At 47.3% G+C, this 25,927-nt stretch overlaps 1 protein-coding gene across 1 annotated transcript; it reads left to right on the forward strand.

The window, feature by feature from the left end:
• Positions 1–11,551: 11,551 nt before the first annotated feature.
• LOC112543682 (C-reactive protein-like) lies at positions 11,552–23,760 on the forward strand. The gene is made up of 2 exons (XM_075928530.1): positions 11,552–11,585; positions 23,045–23,760. Exons 1-2 carry the CDS (start codon positions 11,552–11,554, stop codon positions 23,659–23,661), a joined length of 651 nt encoding a protein of 216 aa, XP_075784645.1. The 3' UTR covers positions 23,662–23,760.
• Positions 23,761–25,927: the final 2,167 nt, after the last annotated feature.

Below are 25,927 nucleotides of genomic sequence, written 5' to 3' on the forward strand. Positions count from 1 at the left end.
TACTGGGCTAGATGGACCTTTGGTCTGACCCAGTACGGCCATTCTTATGTTCTAAGCTCAAGGCCCAGGGTCGGGGGTCTCATTGGACCACCTTGATTTTCATGCAAACCTGCTCCTGGGTGGCCAATCTGGCAGCTATCCTACCCTAGACAGCCACTTTCCTGTGCCTAGTGCGGAGGTCGTGGACGTTGGAGGCTTCCTCCCAAACCTCGATGAGGTCCACGATCTCCACACTAGACCAGGCGGGCGCCCGCCTCTTGCGGCCCTGGGCAGGCTCCTGAGAGCCGCCAGCCTGGTCCCGGGAAGAGGCGGAGGACTGAGTGGCAGCGGGTGGCTGGCTCGTGCTGTGCCAGGTGCAGGGTCTGCTGGCTGGGTGCTGGCAGGCTTGCACCTGGCACGGGCACCGTAGCCAGACCGTGCCCCTTTAAGGGCTCCGGGGCCGGGAGGGGGGCAGAAGAGTTTCCCTGGTTGTGCCCAGAGTGGCCACCAGGGAAAGCTGGGGAGGGCTAACCTCCCACTAGTTCCAATTAAGTGGCTACACAGCCCTTAATTCGAACTACTTAATTCGAACTAGGCGTTAGTCCTCATAGAATGAGGTTTACCTAGTTCGAATTAAGCGCTCCGCTAGCTCGAATTAAGTTCGAACTAGCGGTTTGTATGTGTAGCGCCTATTAAAGTTAATTCGAACTAACGGCTGTTAGTTCGAATTAACTTTGTAGTGTAGACATACCCTCTGTCAGTCAAGCAGAGGTACAGGGAAGCAGTACTAGAAGGTCTGTCAATCCAAGTTACAACCATTTAACACCACCTGTTTGGCTGTTGAGAGGAAGTCTAAAGTCTGTCTAAATTTGCCACTGTAGGGAGATTTATATTCAGTCTACTTACCTGCCAATTCTTAAAAGGGAAAAATCTGTAGAGATGTGTCACCCCTACAATTGAAGTGCTACCACTGGGTAAAGAAACCATGATATCATTCAATCCGTGAAAACTGGTGAAGATGTGTATGTTCCCAGATGAGTAGACATTTACTGGGCTGGGGAAGATTTTTATTAATGGTTGGCAGTGGTAGTATAGTTGTGCGCCCAACAGTATGTGTGGGTGACAGGCAGGTAATGACAAACTATGGTCCCTGTGATAAATAAATGTACTGTGCCTCTGCCAACTAGTCCCACTCCCCTGGGACTTATTCAAACATTCTGAGCCCATGAGCAGTTTCCAACAGCCTTACAAACTTTCTTAACCTCCCCAGACCCACTCAAATATGGAATTCCTAGCTGCTTTCTCCTTCCAAAAGACACCTGACCACAGCCTGATACACAGAAAGATTCATCCTGGGTTATTGGCACATACATGTCATGTCTTTAATCTCTGATACTGTATCTCACATCCTGTTGACTAAGCCAGAGGGGAAGGTTGATTCCCAGCCTTTATTTCTGGTCCCTGAAATAATGGGCTTGGAGATCATAATTTGGTTAGTTCCTTAAAAGCAGCCATTTCTGGAGCTGTTGTACACTTAGTGATGACATTTTTCTCTCCTCTGAGCTTCATACTTTGGACTCACTGGGGGCTAGGTTCTGTTCTGCATATCACATGCACTGCATAAAGAAGTACTTCCTTTGGGTTCTTTTAACCCTTCTACTTCTTAATTTCATTTGGTACCTTGTAGTTCTTATGTTATGAGAAGGAATAATTAACAATTTCTCCACATCAGTCATGGTTTTATAGGCCTCTATCATATTCCCTCTTAACCGTTTCTCACTCTTTTTTTTCCAAGCTGAAAATTCCCAGTCATATTAATCCCGCCTCTCATAGAAGCTGTTCCATACCCTTAATCAATTTTGTTGCCCTTTTCTGATACTTTCAAAATTCCAATATATCTTTTTTTAGATGGGACAGCCACATCTGCACAAAGTATTCAGGATATTTGTGTACCTTGAATGTATACAAATACAATATGATATTTACTGACTTATTATGTATCCCTTTCTTAATGAGTCCCAGTGTTTTGTTAGCTCTTTTGATGGCCACTGCATATTGAGAGGATGTTTTCAGTGAACTATACACAATTACTCCAAGATCACTTTTTTAAGTGGTAGCAGCTAATCATTTTATATGTATAGTTGGGATTATGTTTTCTAGTTTGCATTACCTCGCATTTATCAACACAGAATTTCATCTGCCATTTTGTTGCCCAGTTTGGTGAGATCCCCTTGTAACTTTCACAGTGTACTTTGGATTTAACTTTCTTGAGTAGTTTTGTATCATCTGCAAATTTTGCCACATTACTGTTTACCTCTTTTCCAAATCATTTATGAATGTTAAACAGTATTGGTCCCAGTATAGAACCCCGGGAGACAAAGATTTTCCATTCTGAACAGTGGCCATTTATTCTTACTCATGTTTCCTATCTTTTCAACCAATTACTTATCCATGAGGTGATCATGCTTACTTTGCTCAAGAGCCTTTGGTAAGGGACCTTTTCAAAGGCTTTCTGAAAATCTAAGTACACTATATCCCCTGGGTCATCCTTTTCCACGTGCTTTTTGACCCCCTCAAAGAATTCTATCTAGTAGATTGGTGATGCATGATTTTCCTTTACAATAAACATGTTGACTCTTTCCCAACAAGTCATGTTCATCTATGTCTGATAATTCTGTCCTTTACTATAGTATCAATCAATTTGTACAGTCCTGAAGTTAGAGTTACTGGTCTGTAATTGCCAGAATCACCTCTCGAACCATTTTTTTTTCAATTGGTGTCCATTAATTATCTTCCAGTTACCTTGTACATAAGCTGATTTAAATGATAGGTTGAAAACCACAATTAGTAGTTCCTTAAAAACTCTTTGGTGAATATGTTTTGATTTTGGTGACTTAAACTAAACAACATCAGTTTCTTCCAAAACCTCCTGTAATGACACCTCAAGCTGGGCCAGTTTCTCAGATTTGTCTCCTAAAAAGATTGGCTACAGTTTGGGAATCTCCCTCAGATCCTGAGCTGTGAAGCCCAGTGCAAAAATTCATTTAATTTCTCTGCACTGGCCTTATTGTCCTCAAGTGCTTCTTTAGCATTTTAATTGTCTAATGGCTCTACTAGTTGTTAGCCGACCTCCTGCTTATCATGTTCTTAGGGACGACACATGAGGGGGGACATGAGAGGTCATGTGTGCCCCCAAATGCTGTGGGCAGAAGGGGCTGGCCAGCCAGCCAATGGGGAGACTAGTTGGAGGAGGGGAGAGGGGGAGTGCCAGCAACAGGGATCTGGGACTCCACACACACCCACTCACTGGCAGTGGTTGGGCAAGTGCAACAAGGTGGCCCCAGCTTCTCTGATCTCTGGCCATGCCGCTCTGGGAAGAGAGCGAGAATACCCCAGTGCTCTCTGGCAGGAGTGGAGCAGAATGGCTGGATAGCAGTGCAAGCTGGGGCTGCCAGGGAATGCGGGGGTGGGGGAGGGGGAAAGACATGAACCCCTGTTGCCAGTACCTTCCTAATTACACTTCAAGTATCTAATTCAGATCTTCTTAGACAGTCTATGCCTAAAACATTTAAATAAATTAAACAAACTATGCAGCATTCTGTTATAAAGGAAGCCGCTACATTCTATATAGCAAAACCAGCACATAGTTCAGTAGGATGGGCACTCTTTGGAATACCAAGGGGAGAAGTCTCATGGGGGGAGGACGCGGTCACGTGAATTATGTCCTCCTCGTGTCCCTCCACAGCAGTCACCACTGCTTATTTAGAATGTCACCAGAAAGTGAAAACAGGCATTTGCAGGGCACTTTCTTATCTGGCTAGGAAGGTATTTACTGCCAGAGATGCTAAACATTCTTATGCCCCTACAGCCACCATTCCAGAGTATATGGTTCCAAATAATGGTTTTGAAAAAAGTAATGGATCAATGGCCCCTGACCCAAAAAATGTTCCGCACCCCTGCCATAAATAAAGAAAACATTGAAACCTTTTGTGTTGGACAAATTAATATTTTATTTTATTTAAAATGAAGTTTGATAAACTAACATGAGAAATTTAAAGCACTTAATCTGCTTAATAATTTAAATTAAACCATTTTCCCAAGCTCCAGCACTAGAAAAATGGCTCAGGTGTAATTATGTAATTAACGGTGAGTTTCCATTAGCAACTGATGTTCCATGGAAAGGTTTACATTGAACCCGAGGGTTCACAGGCCAACAAGGTTGAGAATCACAGAAATAGAGGTTTCCCTGGCCTTTCTCTCTCTCCCCCCCAAGAGACCGCCCCAAGCTCCCTGTTGCTCCACAAGAGCCCACAGAGAGATCGGGTCTGTTACGGTAGTGAAATCACTGTGGCACTCCGGTGTGGATGATGACAGACTTTTTGTGAGGTTTCCTCATCCAAGAAGTTGATGATTTAAACAATGTTTTAAGATGCCACGTGAAAACACTTGATGCATCCACAGAGAGCCAGGGTGTATTGTCTCTCTCCAGAGAGGGTTGTGTTATAGTGAACAAGCCCTTTATGAACTATGTGAAGAGGTGAGATGTTTTGACTTCCAGCTTCAAGGGATTTGTTCTTCTGTCTTTGAGCTGCACGTTGCCTAAACTTAAATGGAGTTAGCTGTGACAACACATTTTTCAAGTCATTCTGACACAGAGTGAAACCTGTGCTAAAGACCCCATGTCCAGTGAGAGAAAGTGCTGATATCAGAAGAAGTAAATTTAAAGTTTGTCCAAATTTCTTTAAAGATCACCTCTACCAAGCAGTGGGTCTTTGACTGATTGGTCCCTTAGGGTATGTCTACACTACTGCGTTAATTCGAGTTAACTTAATTCGAAATAGCTAATTCGAATTAACACATCTCCATACAAAACCTATTTCAAAATAGCACATCCACACTGAGTGGACCCTGAACCGAAGTTAAGGCTGGCCGGAACCAGTGCCAGCAGGGCATCAGGTTAGGACTTAGTGGGGCTGCTGCCTGAGGCTAATTGAGCTCCGTGCTTAAAGGGACCCTACCCCCACCCCGGACAGACAGTTCTCAGGGTTCCCCACTTGCTTGTCTACCTCGATGAGGGACAGCAAAGCAGTCCTGTCTTGGAGTGCCCTGAGTCCCCGCACTCAGGATACCACAGTACTCGGCCACATGGACCCAGAGCTGCCTCTGGGCACGCCGGTGCATCTCGAGGGGTCGTTGCCATCAGCCCGACTGCACTTGCTGCAGGCTGCCATCCGGGAGGTCCATCAGGGGGCTGTCAGGATCTAAGAGGCCCTGCGGGAGAGTGTCCACCGCGAGGAGCCCTCAGAGCTTCCCCGGTCCTCCCCACCGGGGGCTCGTGCCCCATTCCTCCCTCACGTCCTTCCACTTACTCCTCCCTAGCTCCCCTTCCTGATGTCAAATAAAAGACGCATTTTTCCATAAACATTAACTGTCTTTATTTAACAAAACTGGGGAGGGGGAATGAAACTCTGGGGAGACTGGGGAAAGGAGGTGGGAGACAGGAGGAGAGAGGGTGGGAGAGGGGAGGGGGAAACCTGGGAGGAGGGAGCTGGAAGGGGGAAGCCAGGGGAGAAAGGGGGAGGGGAAGCTTAGCACTCAGGAATGGGGGGTCTCGTTGGGCCACATGTCTCCCAACACGGCGGGTGCAGGGCCTCGGCATCCCCAGGGAGATGGAGAGGAGGTTGAGGAGGGAGAGGTGGGGGGGGCAGGAGTGGGAAGAGGAACAGTAGCTGGGGGGGCAGCAGGTGCTCAGGCAGCACGGGGAAGCACGCTCTGCAGCAGGGCCTGCAGGTGTTAGCACATGGCACGGTCCTGGGCAAGCTGCTCCTGGCAGAGCTGCAGGTCCTCCTGAATCCAGCCCTGGATGGTGCGGTGCAGAGCTTGCAGGATCCCCAAGTGATGCTCCCGGTACCCCTGCCATGTTGCGGTGGTCCTGTGGAGCCCTCGGGTGCGGGAGCATGTCCCAGGCGGGGTGGTGCACCCTTCACGTGCAGCTGGTGCGGCTGTGGAGGAAGAAGGGGAGTGGTCAGTTCTCCCTGGAGATGCAGTGGATGATGCCCAACACCCCCTGCAAGGTGAGGGCGACCGTGCTCTGCACCGTCAGAGCTGACGTGCTTGCACAGAGGCCATGGTCGGGAAGTCTGGCTCTCCCCAGGAGTGGGAGCTGCCTCAAGACCGCACCCATGCCCTTGTGCCATGTATAATGCGGCCGAGGCGGGGGAGAGATGTCCCCTGCCTCTGTGTAGAGGGGGCGTGTGAAGGGAGGGCATCCTGCTGGGTCTCGCCCCAGAGTCGGGAGCATGTCAGGTCTCTTCACACACACGTGTGGCTATCAGGCTATGGCCCCTGTGTGGCATGCAGCTGGAGCCACCTGCCCAAGGGTGGCACAGCACGTGTCTGCACGTGCACAGGTGGATGTGTGATCCGTGGGAGGCATGGCCCATGCGCGTGGTCCCTGGTCTCCCTCCCTGTCCCCCTTCCTCTCCCCGGGTAGGGGACAGTGATGGCACTTACCTGGTGTGGCCTCACCTGATGACCTTGCTGACTCCGGTGCCAGGACAGCTTGGGGGTCCCGCTGGCGTGGCACCCTCCATGCTGGCCCCTCTGCCGCACCTGGGTCAGGGCCCTCTGGTCCCAGCTTGATGCCCCCTGGGGTGGCGTGGACCGTCCCACCCCCCAGGATGCGGACGAGGGTGGGGAAGTAGGGGTAGGTGTCAGCCCCTGCTGCGGCACTGCCCCTGGTGGCCCTGGCGAATCCCTGCTGCAGCTCTTTAATTTTCAGGTGCACCTGCGGCCTTTCTGGGCCCTGGTGGCCGATATGCGGCCATAGATGGCCGCATTCCTCTGCCTGGTGCGGAGATCATGGACATTGGGGGCCTCCCCCCAAACCTCTATGAGGTCCATGATCTCTGCACCAGTCCAGGCGGGCATGTGCCATCTATGGCCCTGGCTGGTTCCTGGGTGCTGGGGGACTGGGAGGGGGATGGCTGGCTGGCACTGGCTTCCTGGCTCATTATGAGGCCAATGGGTCAGGGGCAGAGACAGCTGGAAGGTCTGGCTCTGGCACGTGCAGTCTGACCAGAGTCTACCCCTTTAAGGGTTCCGGGGCTGGGGGAGAGGAGAAGAGTTTTCCTGGTTTGTCCCAGAGTGGCCACTAGGGGAAACTGGGAAGGGCTGGAGGCCAGCTAATTTGAATTAAGTGTCTACACAGCACTTATTTCAAATTAGCTATTTCGAATTTGGCGTTACTCCTTGTAGAATGAGGTTTACCAAATCTGAATTAAGCGCATGTATAGACGCTATTGAAGTTAATTCGAAATAACGGCTGTTATTTCGAATTAACTTTGCAGTGTAGACATACCCTTATATTTTGGAGGTATGCCTAAATATTAACTGGATCTTCTTGGGTAATATCAACAGATTGCTTTGAGCCCAACCCTAGCTTAAAATTAAATTGGATCAGGCCCTTTGTAAGCAGGTTAGGAAATGGTCTAATTTGGCAATTATTATTAGGTATTATTTATATAATATAGGCATTGCCATCATAGTATTGACATATACATTTCTCAGTAGTTTTACATATAAAATAGCCCAGCTCCATTGATCTCCATGGGCAATATACCTTTCAAGTAGTGCTGGTGAGGGTTAGTGACATGGTCTTCTCCACACTGTAATTTTCATGGTTAGTACAGTATTGTCATTCTGGCTTGTGGAAACAGAGGACACTTGATGATTTTGCAGTATCTTAAAAAAATGCTGTTGCACTACATCTCATTAGGGATGAAAATTCCCATTCATCAGTTAACCAGTTATTGTTGGGTCATACTGGGGGCTGCCACCAGCTCTCAACCCTCTCCAGACCAGCCCCTGTCCATAATAAGCTGGACTCCCCAGAGAGAGGCTGCTCTGGACACTGGCGCAGTCACTGCCTGTGGGGCCCCCAGGTTCCCCAGAGACAGGGGCTGCTCCAGACAAGAGCAACCCCTGTGCAGTGGGCTCTCTGTGGGGCTGGAACAGCTCCCTTCCTGCAGCAAGTGGGGAGCTGCTCCTGCCCCCTCTGATTACAAGTGAATTGGAACCAGTAAGCATCATCCATTAAGAGGATTATGGACGTTGTCCCATGAAATTGTGGGATAGTTCTGGATGATTCCCAGGCTCTTCGTCAATGGGACTGCATCTACACTGCAAAGTAATAGGTCTTAGATCCTGGATCTCATCTTGAATCGAGGTTGGGTCCCTAGGCCTGGACCCTGGGTTAATGCAATTGCAGTATAGTTGCATGAGAGGCTTCTCTGGGGCCCAAACCCAGCCCTATTAGTAGAGGATGGTGGGAAGAGTTCTTAGAGGAGTCACATGACACCCTTTACTTCCAGTCATGTGTTCATCTTGACCCTGGAAGTATTACCCAGGGAGTGGGACTTCCTGTGGCAGGTGGGAGGGTCCTAAAGGGTCAGGGGTGTGACTAGTGGTTTCAGAGGGTGTGGCTAAGGTTCAGAAAATATGGTCACCAAATCTTTAATTGCTGCTGGAGGTAAATGCCGAATCCTTCGGTGTCTGAAGTGGCACACTGTGTTGTGTAACAATCCTCGAAGCTGTCCAGGGAGCCAGTGGATGCTGCCCAGAGGAACTCTGCCTGGATGCATGAGACCAGGGAGGAGCGAAGTAGGCCCCACAGTCGGCCCCACAGTCGCAGAGTACCTCCTCGTCCAGCATCCTCCTTCTGGTGCTGTATATGCGGCGTTCACAGGTGCAGCTCCCCAACAGGCGGGCAGGGGCTGCAGAGGGGAGATTGTTGAAGGGGCATAATTTGGAGGGAGAGGGGTGTGGCTTCAAGTGGAAGGGGTGGGGTTTCGGTTTGCCTTTCACAGGTGAGCCTTCACCCACTGGCCATGGCAAGGACAGATTTCACATTGATGGAAATGTGCTCTTCTGTAGTCTATGCAGCAAGACTGTAGACTATGTTTGAAGACAGACACTTGTGGAAAGCTCTAAATATAAACTGAATGAAAAGAAATGAAATCAAGAGGGCGAAACAGCAGGGCCAACGACAAGAGTAGAGAAACAATTCACTAGGATCACTGCAGTGTTTTACAATAGCCAAAGAACAGCGTAAAACTGTCACTTCAGATTCAGATGACTACATTACAAAAATGAAAAATTGGGACAGAGGCTGGGAGGGTAATAGCCTCCCCAAATTATATATATATAAAAGCCCCAAATAGCAGGACTGTCTCTATGAAATCAGGATCTCTAGTCACCCTACTGTAGATGTTGTTTGAATGTGTATAAAAGCAGATACTCCTCTGCATAAAATAGATGTATCTCTTCTCAGTTTTTTGAGCAATCACTTAAAGGAAGATGGTGCCATTCCCAAGTCAAATCAATGATATTCCCATTACTTACCAGGCCTTTTTGCAGAGGAAAAACAGCACTTTCTCAATGACCTAAAAGGAAATGCCACTGCCTTCCAAAATAGAGCAGTTTTCAGCATTTTATTTCAGGGGCTCAATGCAGACCCTCCTAAGCATGCTGATGTTACTCCACCACACCTTGTAAACACAGTTCACCTCTGAAAACTTCATCATGCCTTGATATCTTGTATGTGGAATGCACCTTGATTGATTATTAGCATTTGTAACAGGCAAGATCCACAGCAAAGGCTTGGAATTGTGTGCTTTGAAACCTGTGGTCAAACTGTGTACATAGTTGTTGCTGTGTACATATAAAAACCTTTAAAATAATGAATAGTCTAGCAGCACCTTAGAGACTAACAAAAAATGTAGATGGTATCATGAGTTTTCATGGGTACAACCCATTTCTTCAGGTGAATGTATATTGTCATCCTGCCAGGAAACAATTGGCAAGATACCTTTAACCAAGTAGGTCGCTTTGTCATGTTGAAGTCACCTTTAGGGCAGGTCTACATTACACAATAAATTCAATTTAAGATACGCAACTTCAGCTATGAGAATTGCATAGCTGGTGTCGACATACCTTAAATCAGATTTCTCCGGCATCCCCACTGCAGGTCAATGGGAGAAACTGTCCCATCGACTTCCCTTGTTCCTTGTGACCCAGGGGAATTCCGAGGTTTGACAGAGAAGCCAACAGAGTTCAATTTAGTGGATCTTTACTAGACCCACTAAATTGAACGCCGGAAGATCGATCTACAGAGCGTTGATCTTCCCAGTAAGTATACATAAAGCTTTAGTGAAAGCTCCTGTTCTTCATCTCCAGTTCCCAAGAAGCCTAAATGAACAGAGTGTTTGTTTATTCACCAAAATGTCCACTTGAACTATTTGGGACCAGGCAGAATACATGTTTCAATCATGTAATGATTACTGGTAAGCTTCAAACATGCGTAAAATTGTAAACCATATCAATAAAACATTGTGTTCATTTGATACCAACAGTAGTAACTAGACTGTTTAGGGAAACTAAAACAAAAAACAGGATTATGCAGCACTTTAAAGACCAACAAGATGGTTTATTAGGTAATGAGCTTTTGTGGGCCAGACCCACTTCCTCAGCAAGACCAGACTAACACGGCTGCATCTCTATTACTAGGGAAACTAAAGTTCAGCATTCCATTTAATTGAGGAAAAATGCACCCCCAGCCTACTCCTACACCCTCCCCCTGGTTAGACACCCTACCCCCATCCAGCTCCTGCACCATCCCCGCTAGCCAGACACTACCCCCAGCCCACTCCTGCACCTGCCCTTGCTCCTGCACCCTCCCTCCTGGCCACACACTGCACCTTCCCTTGCTCTTGCTCCCTCCCCTTGGCCAGACACTCTACTGCACCCCACCTCCCGCCCAGATCCTGCATCCCCATTCCTCTTGCTGCCAAAGGAGTGAAGTGTCTCAGTTGGGGGGCACATCACTGGGGCTTGGGAGTTTGTTGGGGTTTTTTTATTTTGTTTGTTTGGTTTGGTTTGTTCTTTGGGTTTTTTTTTTTATTTCTCACTTGTGTGGTCCCCAACTGATTTTTTTTTCTGTAGGTCAATGACCCCCTACCCAAAAAGGTTCCCTATCCCTGTCATAAATAAAAAAAACCATAGAAACCTTTTCTGTTGGACATAAATTAATATTTTACTTTATTTACCATGAAGTTTGATAAACTAACATGAGAAAGTTAAAGCGCTTAGTCTGTTTAAATCATTTTAATTAATATCTCCTTTCTTACTGATTAAATTAAACTGTTCTCCCTAGTGGCAGCACTAGCAAAATGGTTCAGATATAATTACGTAATTAAAGTCAAGTTTCCATTAGCACCTGGTGGTCTACAGAAAGATTTGCATTGAGCCAGGTGAGCCACGAGCCAAAAAGTTTGAGAACCACTGTGTTAGGGGGATGGGAGAGCACTGTGTCGAGGCAGGCGGGCGGGGGGGGGGGGGGAAGGGGAAGGCAGGGCTGGTGGCAGTGCAGCCAGGCTGGAGAAGGCGTTCCCCACCTGCGAGGAGTATCTTGAGCTCAGCCCATTGGCTGGAAGCCCTGTCTGAACTCACCCAACACTGGCCCCGCCAAGCAGGTAGAGCAGCAGCAGGCAGGCAGCTGAGGGAGCGGGGAGCCATGGCGGCTGTGCTGCCCGCTATGATACCAGAAGGTAATTTCTATAAAACGGTTATTAGTGTATGCATTTTTAGTATGTTATAACAAAATCATTTTACCAATCACTATTTCCACTCACATTTTTCATTAACCTCTCATGTATACCCCTTGCATGACTATTTTGAACTCCTTTATATTTAAAAAAATTGCAGTCCACATTTACAAAAAAGCATCCTCACCCCTCAGAAATTCCTGCCTACAGGACTGGTATACCATAGGACTTTGACAATCCTTGGGAGAAAAGGGTTCCTAGTTCTCTGTGAAGTGCAAGTGCTTGGCCAGCCATGGCTTTGTGGTGGTGAGTAGAGGTCTTGAATCTAAATTCATGTGATTTTCGTGAACAGAGCAGGTTCATGAAAATCACATATCGTCCAGCATATGTCTCCTGGAGTACAAAAAGAATCAAACACTAGAATTCCTACTATGAATATCTATTCTTACCACCTACTATCATAAAAAGGAAAAGATTCCTACTGAGGAGTGAGTTTAGGGGAAAGGGACCATTCATTAATGACATCCCAAGCTGTGGAGACTTTCCTGTGGAATGATTTAGAAAGGAAAAGCACACAGTGCATAAAAGGCTTCAGCTTCATCAGCAATGGAAGGTTAACATTGTCTGTGGTCTCAGTCTGTGGTCTCTGCTGAAAAAATAGGAAAATGCCAAATGTGGAGGAAAACCCCATGAAAATTAGATAATGTCAGTTAGCATATTTTTACCTCATGAACTTGTAAGTTCATGTAAGTGAGTAATGACTGGGCATTCTAGAAATTTGTTTGCCACAGAAAACTGGAATTTTCACTTTTATAGAGAAAACTTTGCCGAAGTGCCAAAGAACATGATTCATAACTAGTTCTTGAAGCTGTAGTTTTCAGCCAACCTCAGGAGCCTGTAGGTCAAACTCAGCACTTAACTTCAATGGAGTTACCCAAAGACTGAATTTGGTGACCTCTATAAAACCGGGGGGGGGGGGGGGGGACAGGAGGGGAGATTGTATCCCAAAGATGGGTCAGGTAATTCCCTAGGGAGGAGCACACATCACACTGGTCTTCAGCACTCATTTCCAGCATATCCATTACAAAGCATTATTGACAGAAACCTTTAAATGTGTTTCTAGTCTCTGAAGCTGCAGGGATCTCCAGGTTTATTTTTAGCCATTTCCAAAGCAAACATACTCAATTAACAAGGAAAAGCACTATCCCTTCCCACTCCCGATTTAACCTGGGTTCTCAAGAATCGAGCTGGAATCTTTCTGCCCTTTGTCACCAGCAAATAAGCCCATTTACTACATTTTTACAATCCCAGAACAGTCCCTCAGTAACACCTGGGAGATCCCATTGCAAGCAATAGAACTTAGCAGTTAAGGAATAAAAAATCCTGTAAAATACCTCTGGTTTTAGCTATAAATGTAATCACTTCATTCCTAAAGGGGGAAATATCATGAGCAAGGGTCATATGCATCTATTTACTGTCAGGTCAGAATTGCATTTAATGAATTTGGCAGGATGTCATGGTTCCAAATAGGGGTCAAATGTCACACCTCAACCAACAGTAGTAGCTAGGCTGGCAGCCATCTTGTGAGAGGAGAGAAAATTAGCTTGAGACACAATCCTAGACTGCAGAGGTACAAATGCTATAGTGTGAAACTTTCTGTTGCTCCTGCCTCCAGGTCTGCTGCTTCCCCTATATATTAATCTGAAGCAACCTGCATACAAATGACATTAGATCCTTCAGTAATAGAAATGTAGCCATGTTAGTCTGGGGTAGCTGAAGCAAAATGCAGGACTATGTAGCACTTTAAAGACTAACAAGATGGTTTATTAGATGATGAGCTTTCGTGGGTCAGACCCACTTCCTCAGATCAAATAGTGGAAGACTGACCATGGGAACAACAGACCCAGGGCTGCTGCAGTGGCAGTGCTGGAGTTTTGAGTGTTTTGCTAACAGCTCTACACTGAGAACCTTGTATTAGATCCTTCACATATTCACCATAAACTCATGGAGTCTTTTTGCATTTGTTATGCAATGCTGCCCTCACGTGGCCATTCTCATTTAAACAACACTCATTTTAAATGTTCCTTTCCCACCAGATGTAACTCTATGGAATATCAAAGCCATAGCCACTTACAAACTTCCTAGCTGTTAGTTTGCAGCATGCACTGAGCCCCGCAGAAGAAGCAAAAATCTAATTCAGTGTCTCATGTTCCAAAAGTACAGGTCCTTACTGCCAGAACTGAACATTAAACTCCTCAGCCATCAGCAATATAGGGCTGGTGGCACAGAGCTAAGTAGCTAATTCTACTTTCTAGACAGCAGAGATGCTAACCATTTCATTACAGTATTATGTACTGTCTTCTGAAATGTCTCCTGTTTTGACTCTCATAATCCACAGTCTGTGACAACTAAAGTAAATGAAAAGATGTTCAGTGACTGCAGTAGGTTTTGGATCAAGTGCCTAATTAAGTGCTCTTTTTTTTTCAACAGAACACAGCAGTGTCCCATGTCAAGGGACATCCAAATCACACACTCTGCAGCCTCAGTAGTGAATCAAGAGCATTTGCTGTAAATGTAACTTTGCCCCATCTCACTAAATAACAAGTCTGGGATGTGTGCAGGAAGAGGTTGTTTCAGGCACCACTGTTTATTAGCATGTATTACACAAAGAGTGATGTGTACTGGGCTGTCACCCCAGGGTGAAATCTGGGAGCACTGAGAACAGCTGTGTGCTCTCTCTAACCCGCCAATTGGACAGATCTCTCTAAGACAGTGTTTCCCAATTTTATTTGGCCACAGAACCCTTTTAAACTCAAAAGAATTTTGCAGAACCCTTAACAATCTAATACATGGAGCTGAAAAAGTAGACCACGAGAGTGAGTATGGGGATTTACAGTGCTATATAACAGGCAATCGCACCACTGATTGACTGCGCGCGCAGCACTGAGTAGTGACATCATCGTCCCCACTCTTTGGCTAAACTGGCATTACACAGGGACATATATTGTGGCAAACACAAATGAAAATTGTTTTCAATAAAATGTATAAATGCTTAAATATTAATTATTATTTTTTAATCATAAAATGTTATTGTAATGGAATTTTCTTGCTGAACCCTTATTTTCACTTCGCGGAACCCCGGGGTTCCACGGAACACCATTTGGAAAATACCATTCTAACATATTTTGTTGGAGATACAGCCAGCCTCACCAGGCCCGTCATCACCCAACATGACAGCAGGTGGCGCCACACATCCACTTGAGTTACCTGAGTTTTACCTAAGTCAATCAAAGCCATACCTCGTTCCACGAGGAGTACAGGTAGTTCGGAATAGGAATAGGAAGCTTAATCCGAACTACTTAGTCCGTGCCACGTGTAGACGCGCGGGCATGGAGTCCAAACTAGCTGGCATTTAAAAATGGCGGCGCCCGGCAACATGGAAATGAAGCCCGGGAAATTCAAATCCCGGCCTTCATTTGCAACTCCGGTTGCCTACATTAACCACCCTAGTTCAAACTAGGGTGGTAGTGTAGACATACCCTGAGGGTATGTCTACACTACCCTCCTAGTTCGAACTAGGAGGGTAATGTAGGCATACCGCACTTGCAAATGAAGCCCGGGATTTGAATTTCCCGGGCTTCATTTGCATAAGCGGGGAGCCGCCATTTTTAAATCCCCGCTCGTTCGAACCCCGTGTAGCGCGGCTACACGGGGCTCGAACTAGGTAGTTCGGACTAGGTTCCTATTCCGAACTACCGTTATTCCTCGTGAAATGAGGTGTACCGGTAGTTCGGAATAGGCACCCTAGTCCGAACTACCTAGTTCGAGCCCCGTGTAGCCGCGCTACACGGGGTTCGAACCAGCTGGGTTTTAAAAATGGCGGCTCCCCGCTTATGCAAATGAAGCCCGGGAAATTCAAATCCCGGGCTTCATTTGCAAGTGCGGTATGCCTACATTACCCCGCTAGTTCGAACTAGCGGGGTAGTGTAGACATACCCTTAGGGATTAACTTGGCTCCTGGGTGACTTAAAAATTGGGGAGCCACAAAGGTCACCATGTTTTCCGCATACCAAGTCAGCCCCCAATTCAGCTCAGCCAGAGCCAAGAATGAGGTTTTTATGGAATCCTTACTTTCACTTGATGAAACCCCGGGGTTCCGCGAAGTACTATTTGGGAAACAATTATTTAATGCATTATGTCTGGTTGTTACCCAGTAAACCCCCCCCTATTTTTCAGAAGACCTATATTTGCTTCCTCTCCCCCTCCCCCACAAAACCCCCCCAAGATGATGCTAAATGTTTAAAAGAGATTTTTTTTAAAAAGAATCTTGTGTGTTATTGGTAGTGTTTCTTTATGATTCACATTTATGATCATTCCATTTCCCTTTATAATTATACAGTCATAGAAACATAGGGCTGGAAGGGACTTCGAGAAGTCTTCAGGTGTAGGACCTTGTGCTGAGGCAGGACCTGTTCTTAAAAGCCTCCAGTGACGGAGATTCCACAGCCTCCATGAGAAGCCTATTCCAGAACTTAATTACCCTCATAATCAGAAGTCTTTTCCTGAATTTTTCCTAATAGCTAATTGTAATCTCCCTTGTTGCAGATAAAGCCCATAACTTCCTTCAGTAGACACAGGGGACAAATGATCACAGTCCTTTTCATAACACCCCTTAACAGTTCACAGGACTGCTATCCCATTCGTCCTTCAATCTTCTTTTCCTGTCACTAAAGACATCCATTTTTTTTAACCTTTCCTAAAAGTCAGGTTTTCTAAATATTATATCATTTTAGTTGCTCTCCTCTGCGTAGTATCTGGAAATAGTTGCTTATGAGGGGTGGAAGACCCCTGGAATGCAGTTTGTTCTTGTTTGCATTGAAACCTGGCTGTGCTCTCAAGTTATTGCAGGGGCGAAGGTAAAAGGGAGGACTTATCGAAGTGCCCAGGACCAGCATCTTTGGCGGGGGGGAGAGAGGGGCTCTGTGCCCCAAATCAGGGTTGCAGAAGAGCAGGGGTGCTTCAAAGCGGCAGCACCACATGGAGCCCTGGGTCTGCCACTTTGAAATGCCACATGCAGCCCAGAGTCAGCTAGGGATTCCCCCGCTAACCCTGGGCTCCAGGCAGCGCTGCCGCTTTGAAATGCCATGGGGAGCATGGGGCCAGAGGGGGACTGCTTGGGTGTGTCTAAACTACATGGCTCCATCAATGGAGCCATGTAGATTAGGCTGATAGGCAAAGGGAAATGAAGCCGCGATTTAAATAATCGCGGCTTCATTTAAATTTAAATGGCTGCTCTGAGCCAACAAACAGCTGATTGTTAGAGAAAAGAAACTGCTCCCCCCCCAGTAAAAAAGTTTGGCCAGGCCGCTCTTGTTTTGCAGTACTCCTTGAGAGAAACCGGCCGCACCCTTCCTGCATACCATTGCCTTTAGAAAAAGGAAAGGTGTGAAAAGGGGAAAATAGCCTCAGACTCTCCCACCCGTCACCTTGGCGTGAGAACTGTGGGGCTTACCTGGTCGCATGAAACCTGCACAGTTTCGGCCCAACCCCTGGGACACCGACCCCCCCACTTGGTGACCATTGGGCCATATATGGTAATATGCAAGCACGGGAAAGCGATGTGCAGATTTGGGGATAAATACCCATCACACAGTTCGCTTGAGGGGGTCTTCGCAACGCACATACCACCGTGCGTGTGCCTTCTCGTACACTTCAAAGTGCTGCCGGCCTGATCAACCGACCAGCCACCTCCCCCGACTCTCGGGCATAACCAAGGCCTTCGCAACAGAACCGATATCTGTGAAATGTTCCGTGTGCTGTGTAAGTTGGTATGTATGATTTGATTTTTTCTTGTTGTATAAGCTTAGTGTTGTAGTTGTTTGTGGGTAGTACATAAGAGTTTGTAGTTATCACTGTTATTTTATTACTGTAACTGGATATTTTAAGATTAGAGACTATTCCCCTTGCCATTCCCATCCCTATATCTCTGACACGTTTTACTAGAAACCATAGAATAAATATAATAAATACTGTAAATTCATTATTAACACGGTCTATTAAAAATCTTAGAATAAATACTATAAATTCACCACTGTCATAAATAAATATTTTTTATTTGATAAAACTGTCCACCTGGTTCTGTCCTTCCCCCCTTGGGTATTCATTATCGGACCTGTGATTCTCACGACACTGATCAGCTGTTTGTCAGCTCAGCGTGCTAGTCTGAACGCTCCCACGCCGACCTGAAAGCCCTTTATCGAGCTCCCCGTTATGCCTCATAGGATGAGGTTTACTGGGGAGGTCGATAAAGGGCTTTCATGTCGGCAGGGGAGCGTCCAGACTAGAGCGCTGAGCCGACAAACAGCTGATGAGCTGTTTGTCGGCTCAGTGTGGCAGCCATTTAAATTTAAATGAAGCCGCGATTATTTAAATCACGGCTTCATTTCCCTTTGCTGAACAAACAAATCTACATGGCTCCGTCGACAGAGCCATGTAGTTTAGACGTACCCCTTGAGTCCCCTGCTGGCCCTGTGCTCTCCACAGCACTTTTGCCTTTGAAGTGTAGCAACAGCCCTGGGACAGTTGCTGCACTTCAAAGGCGGAGGCGCCCTTATCGACTAATCAAATAGTCAATGCAAATTGCATCAACTATTCAATTAGCCAATTAATCTAAATTTAACATCTCAAGCCTGCACCAGCCCATTTTCACCTCTCAGTTATTGGGATACCACCCACTGGACTCTCTCCAATTTCTCCACATCTCTTCCAAGTGTAGCTTCCAGAAGGGACTCAGTACTCCAGCTGAGCCCTCACTATTACCCAGTGGAGTAGGCAATTATCATTCATGTTATGGCTGGGCCACACTGATTTTGTCTCCACGTGTGTGCTGTTCTTTTGTATTCCTCCTAGATCATTCATTCATGTTTCCACTTTTTGTAGGATTTCTTCTTCATTTTTTCGAATCATTACAGTGCTCTTGATGGAGACATATTGGCCTCTTCCCATCTTTTCTTTGCATCAGGCTAGTTTGCAATTGTGTGTTTAATATTATCTCTTTGAGAAACTCTCCTGAACTCCTTTTCCTTAGATCAGGGGTGCACAAAATATGGCCCCCGGGCTAGATCCAGCTTACCAAGCATTTGTCTCCAGCGCGTCATCACCTTGTCTCTCTGTGCCCCTTGGAGGGGAACTGGCCAATTGGAGCTGCAGGGATTGTGCTTGAGAGCACAGACAGCATGTGGAAATCAGCTTTGTCATCCCTTCCCCTCTCCCACCAAGAGACACCCAGAGACATGATTGCCAGTAGATGCCAGGTGCTTTGGATGGTGTGGCGCCATCATGGCATGCAAGCAGCCTGCCTGCCTGAGCAGGGGCAGATGAGGATTTTGCGGGGCCCAGGGCAGCACAATTTCACGGGGCCCCCCCTTTGACACGGTGCATGCGCGGGGCTTCTTGAAGCGCAGGGCCTGGGGTGGCCGCCCTGCTTGCCCTGCCCTATATCTGCCCCTGTGCCTGAGTGCCCCACTGTGCCACTGTGTTAGCAGGAGACTAATATAATTAGAGATCCACTAAAATCAAAATGGAGACCGTGCTTGTAGGAACAATTCAAGATGGAGTTGTGGTGCATGATGGGATTTTAAAATGGAACCCAACAGACTGAGAGGACTTTTGCCCCCAAAACCATCTTTTGCACACTGCACCAGTTTGCCTGCACCCAGCACCATTCTCTGCACTCGGCACTCCAGCTGTTTTCCCACTCAGAGACACACATAAGCTCGGACCCCAAGAGAGCTCGGGTTCCTTCCTTCTTCTGGTTCCTCCTTCGTCTGTCTCTTCGTGGATTCATCATTCGCCTAGCTTGCTGTCTCCAGGACCGTGGCAAAGGCCTGGACCTATCCTGATAGCAGACCAGCATCCATCAGCTAGCAGGGTGCTCTGGTTCACCCACTGTGGCGAAAGCCCAGTGTAAGTGGACTCTAGCTACCTGTCCTGACAAACTGGACACACCGCCTAACTCCAAGTGTTGTGGTGATGTGGGGGAAATCTCGCTCCCCTGGGGTACAGAGCCCCCAGAAGGGTCCGAGGCTGGAGGTCAAAGCAGTGAAGCAGGAGAGAAACCTAGAAGGAAAACTTTATTATGCATGCATGCAGGCTGACCGCTACCAGAGTGAGAGCAGCCAGCATTGAGAGACTGGTTCAGGGATTCTTTATACAATGTGTTCAGACAGTTTAGTTCTTGATTGTTTTCTTTAACATATCAAAGTCTCAGCAGAAGTACTCTGAGATGTTTCTGTTCACACCAGGGGTGTGTCTAGACTACAGGGTTTTGTCGACAAAAGTGGACTTTTGTCAACAAAACTATACCTGCGTCCACACTACCGCTGAGTTCTGTCGACATAACGTCGACAGAACTCAGCAGTTTTGTCGACGCTGGTAAACCTCATTTTACGAGGCATAACGCCTTCTGTCGACAGAGTTTCTGTCGACAGAAGGTGTTATTGAATGTAAACTGTCCTTTGCGTCTACACTACCATGTCGACAAAGCAGCTTGCGTTGTCGACAGAACTCAATGTAGTCTAGACGCTCTTTGTCGACAGAAGTTTTGTCGACAGTATCTGTCGACAAAACTTCTGTCGACAGAAGCCTGTAGTCTAGACGTACCCCAGGAGTGCTAGAAGTAAGTTTTACAGTACAAAGCCACATGAGAACTTGAGTAGAGGAGTCTACAAGGCAAACTGTGACAAAGATAAGGGTTTACATGACAAATTGTGACAGACTAGGAGTATCCATGAACTTGAGATAGGCATTGTAAGGTCTTGATTAGAGTTAATTTGATTTCTCTCTGTTACAGGGAGAGAGGTCTGGAAAACTTTTAACCCTTACAGCAGTTTTCTTTTAGAGAGTTTTGATTTCCTGCACAGTCCCCCCTTAGACACAATTGGAGTTATTTGATTTTTCTCCCACAGTGAATACCCTTTACTCCAGAGCTGGGAAAACCTTCTTGTGTGTGTTCCGTTCACGAACTGACTGTCATATCGTCGACGAAGCAACACCAAGGATTCCTCAGTGTTCCTCCCCTGAGGCTGTCTGGGCTAAAGGGTCGTAGGTCCTGAGCCTCGGCTGCCGTCTACCATCTCTGGATAGACTGAGTATAATTTTCTTTACGCACTGCTTAACACCTTATTATTTCAAGGGTGTAGGGTTGGTTATATAGTGTTGTGTTTGGGGTTATTCAATTTATTGGTTATCTGTTGTATTCAATACACCTTTTAAAATTGAAATCAGAGTCTGTTTGTTTCCATCTGAGAAATCTGCTGGTGACAGATACGGTGGGTTCCAGGTCGGACCACCTTCTGGGACAAAGGCATTCACCATCTAGTCAGCCCATCCTAAATTAGTTTACTAGTGCGCCTTTGCTGGTAACAACTGGTTGGGAGCTGCCTGTGGTAAGGCCCTCATAACCAGGGCCAGAGCCTGCACCTCGCACCCACTTCTGCTCTCCAACTTTCTGCCTCTCTCCTGCACTCAAACTTACTCCCAGGTCCTGTACCCCCTCCTACACAACAATCCCCTGCCTGGATCTTCCTCCTGCACTCAAACTCCATCCCAGATCCACATCTCCTCTATTAATATAAAAGAAAAGTGCAGCCTGTGATCACTTACCAATATTCTTGGAGTAGTCTCCTGCAAAAAACTTTGTCCACATCTGCCTTAAGATTATCTTTCCATGGGACCTCGTCTACTAGTTCTCTGAGTTAGCTGAAGACCATTTTTTATATTCTGTTACCCTCTCTCCTTTCTTTCCATAGGCCAGGTCGACACTACAGGGGAGGGTTAACTTAAGATATGCAGTTCCAGCTACATAAAAAACATAGCTGGAGTTGATGTACCTTAAGCCAAACTTTGGTGCAAACATCACAGTGGGAGATTGATGGGAGGTACTTGTACTCACGAGGAGTAGGTAGGGGCGGATATAGGGCAGGGCGAACGGGGCGGCCGCCCCGGGCCCCGCACTTAAAAAAGCCCCGTGCATGTGCCGTGGCGCCACCGCGCATGCTCATGGCGTCACGGTGCATGCGCCGTGGCAAAGGGGGTGCCCTGAAGAGTTATGCTGCCCAGGGCCCCGCAAAACAGTCATCTGCCCCTGGGAGTAGGAGTACCTGTGCCAATGAGGATACTGTCAGCGTTCAATTTAGCAGTTCTTTACTAGACCTGCTAAATAAACTGCTGAAAGATCGACCGCCGCAATGTCGATCATCCCACAAAAGAGACATGGTCTCAGAATCTTGAAATGTATTTCATGATTGTTTTCACCCATGTTGCTTTCTACCTTCAGATTCACTATCCATTTTATCCTTGCTGATCTGAATCAAATCCTAAATGAGGGTGCCCCTGTTTACTTCCTCCTCTTTCTCAAACACAGAGTTGTTCCCCATACACTGCAGGAACTTAGAAGAATGGGTGGGTCATGAAACAGCTTCCCTCAGACTTGGCCCCTGAGTCCCACCACACACACGCACACACACACACACACACACACACACACACACACACACGGGGTTCGAACCAGCGGGGTTTAAAAAATGGCGGCTCCCCGCTTATGCAAATGAAACCCGGGAAATTCAAATCCCGGGCTTCATTTGCAAGTGCGGTATGCCTACATTACCCTCCTAGTTCGAACTAGGAGGGTAGTGTAGACATACCCTTAGTTACAAAGAAAAGCCAAAACATCTTTTAAGCAGTGCCAGACATCAGATCCCATACCCAACCCTTAAAACAATAAAGCCTAACGAAACTACCTAAACTTTACCCTACTTACAGAAAATGAAGAATGGTGTCTTGGAGAGAGAGAGAGACATGCTTGTCCCTCTCTGTAGCTGTAGAGAACACACCCAGAGAGACAAAAGGGAGAAAGGAAAAAACCCAAATTCCTTTGTCCCAGTTTGAAAGTCCCACCTACATTCCTACTGGTCACTCCACCTGGCTAGGTGTAGTTAACCCCTTAATCCCCAGGCTGCTGGCTAACCCTCATAGCCATGACATACAGTATTCCAGGTTCTGAAATGAGTATTCCTGTGACACCTTAGGGTTCATCTACATGGCAACATTATTTCAAAAGAACAGTCCATGTCTACACAGCAGGCAGTTCTTTTGAAATAATGTCAAAATACTGTCAAGCTGGAAGACTTCTGACTCCAACTCCTGTAACTCAGTCCTTCGCACTCACTGAAACTCTGAGCCTGAGGAAAGGTGTGAATCTTAAAGTAAGGCTGCCTGTCTGTCAGAGAGATTGTGGAAGACATGGATTCCTTAGACAAATATTTGTGGAGTGGTCTTTCATTACTTTTGCCTTAATCACTTCCTGTCTTCTTTCCTGATTCTATTCTGACTCAAACACACACATTGTTCTTCAAATGATGAGTAAAGTACAGTCACTATGGGAAGGGTTTGATTATAACTAGCTATAATTTCTGCTCTAGATCTCTTTGGCAAAGCCTTTATTTTCCCAGAGGAAACAGATACTAGCTATGTTGTCCTGTCTCTGGATCATCCCTTGAATCTTGAAGCATTTACACTTTGCATGAAGGTGGCCTCAGAGTTATCATCCAATCGGGAAGTCATTCTTTTTGCCTACCGCACCAAGGACTACGATGAACTCAATGTGTGGCAAGAGTTTAATGGTACCTTCAGTTTGTACCTGAGCAGTCCAGGGGTGCACTTCACTGTCCCAGGACTCAACACCTTTGGGAGCCATATCTGTGTGACATGGGACTCCAAATCCGGTCACACGGCCCTTTGGGTAAATGGTAAAAGGAGTGTAAGAAAATTCTTGAGGCCAGGACACAGGATCTCACCACAGGGCACTATTATACTGGGACAAGATCCAGATTCTTTCTTAGGCAGTTTTGAGAAGGTCCAAAGCTTTGTGGGAGAAATCAGCAACCTTTATATGTGGGACCATGTGTTATCACCCTGCATTATCCAGCGTGTGTTCCTTGACCACTCGTTTCCCAAGGCAAATATTTTTGACTGGCAATCGTTATCATATGAATGTACAGGAAATGTGATTGTGGAGTGATGTGATGTGTAATGTGAACAAAGAGGCTTCTGATGTTCCAACCTTTCATTTCTCCTATAAAAGCATGTGAAATAAAACAGATCAAGAAATAGAGTGAAACACTCTAGAAACGTGTGGGTATTTTTTACAAGATAGATATTAGAGATGGCAGAGCCCTTATAGGCAGCCTAGCTCCATACCCAAATATGTTGACACCAGGCTTGTATTTAATGTATTATCTTTAGACACCTTCAGACCAAAGATGCTGTGCAGACTTGTGGTGCAAAGATTTGCAATCACCTGTATTGGTAACATTTTAACTCTAGCTAATTGGATATGCAAATAGCCAAGGAGGTGGAAATAGCTGGTCTGTCAATCATGTCCCAGTGACCAGCCCCATTAGCTGAATTCCCAGTGCCTACAATGTGACCTTCTATTAAGGGGAGTCCATCACTACAATAAGGCTAACAGCCTCACAGATCTTTGATCCCTGGCACTGGCACAGAACCAGGAAATCCAGAGGTGGGAGTTCCAGCTCAGTGGGGCTCCCTACAACAGAGGTGTGCTGCTTGGTCCTACGTCACTTTCCCGATGCACCCATGACCTTCTGCCATGCTGCTTGCCACAAGCAAAATACCAAATGACTAGCCCTCACATCACCAGGTTGTATCTTAACCAAGAGGCCTCCAAACAACGCCCATGTTAAAAAGTGTGTGGGGGGGTGTAACTGATTAGTCTCTCGCACCCCACCCAAGTCCGGGAGGAGGCAATACGGTCCCCTCATATCGCGGGGCCCCTGGCCAGCCTTTTGTCATAGCTGCCGAGATCGGTCACAAGGCGGGTCGGACGGGGAGACCGGGGAGGGGACTCGGGTCCTCCCTCTCTCCGAGTCCCAGCCCAGGGCCCTAAGGCAGGGGAAGCTCTCCCTTGCCAATGGAGGGGGTTGAGACCCCTTAACCCTCCATTCACGGGGTCCACGGCCCTGCCCTGGGCCTTCTCTCCCCGGTCCGAACTAGTTCACCCCCCACCGTGGGGAGAGACTCACCGCACGCTGCCTCCTCTGAGCCACAGCAGGGGTTTTTGGCTCCTCCGTCTTCCGCCCCCCCCCCCCCCCCGCCTGTCCCTCTCGGCCCTTTCAAAAGGGCCGCCATTCAGCGTCTCCTGCTGGCTCCGCCCCCGGCCACGTCATCTGGCTCCCCGGGAGTCCTGGGGTGACGTCAAGGGGGACGTCATCCAGGCGCGCTGGCCCGGGCTGTGGCCCCACCACCATGGCCGCGCCCGCCGTGGTCAGAGCAGCCCCGGGCTCCCCCGCGGTTCCCCCGCCGCTCCTGACAGTACGGGGCAGCGTGGTGAGGCTGGCTGCCCCGTCACAGGGGGTCATATGTCTCTGGCACCATTCCTCCTCCCACACACACACACACACACACACACACACACACACACACACACTTTATATTTTATAAAATATAATGTAGACAAAGTGAGTGTAGACAAAGCCTCAGGGTATGTCTACACTGCAAAGTTAATTTGAAATAACAGGCATTATTTCGAATTAACTTTAATAGCGTCTATACATGCAAACCGCTATTTCAAAATTAATTCAAAATAGCGGAGCACTTAATTCGAATTTGGTAAACCTCTTTCTACGAGGAGTAATGCCAAATTTGAAATAGCTATTTCGAATTAAGTGCTGTGTAGACACTTAATTCGAAATAGGGGGCCTCCAGCCCTTCCCAGGGAGCCCTGGTGGCTGGCCACTCTGGGCACAACCAGGAAAACTTACTCTCCTCTCCCCCAGCCCCAGAGCCATTAAAGGGATAGACCATGGCCACAGTGCCTGTGCCAGCTCCAAGCCTGCCAGCCCACAGCCAGTAGTGGCCACCGGGGCACCTGATCCAGTGGCCCCAAACCATGAGCCAGCAAGTCACTGGCAGCCAGCCCTCCACCGCTCCCCAGGAGCAGTCTGCCAGCTCCCAGAAGCCTGACAAGCTGGAGAAGGTGGGCGCCTACCTGGTCCAGGGTGGAGATCATGGACCTCATTCAGGCTTGGGGTAGATGCCCCCAATGTCCATGATGTCCGCACAAGATGGAGGAATGAGGCTGTCTATGGCAGGATAGCTGCCAGCCTGGCCACCTAAGGCCACATGCAAATCCAGGAGCCGGTTTGCATGAAAATCAAGTTGGTCCGGCGAGACCCTGAACCCTGGGCCCTGAGCTTCCCCTCCCGCTTCTTCCCCTTCTTTCCCCCTTCTAGCTTCCTCCTCACAGGTTTCCCCCTCCCCTCTCC

This window comes from Pelodiscus sinensis, chromosome 1 (assembly GCF_049634645.1).
Source record: "Pelodiscus sinensis isolate JC-2024 chromosome 1, ASM4963464v1, whole genome shotgun sequence".
NCBI classification, from domain to species: Eukaryota; Metazoa; Chordata; order Testudines; family Trionychidae; genus Pelodiscus; species Pelodiscus sinensis.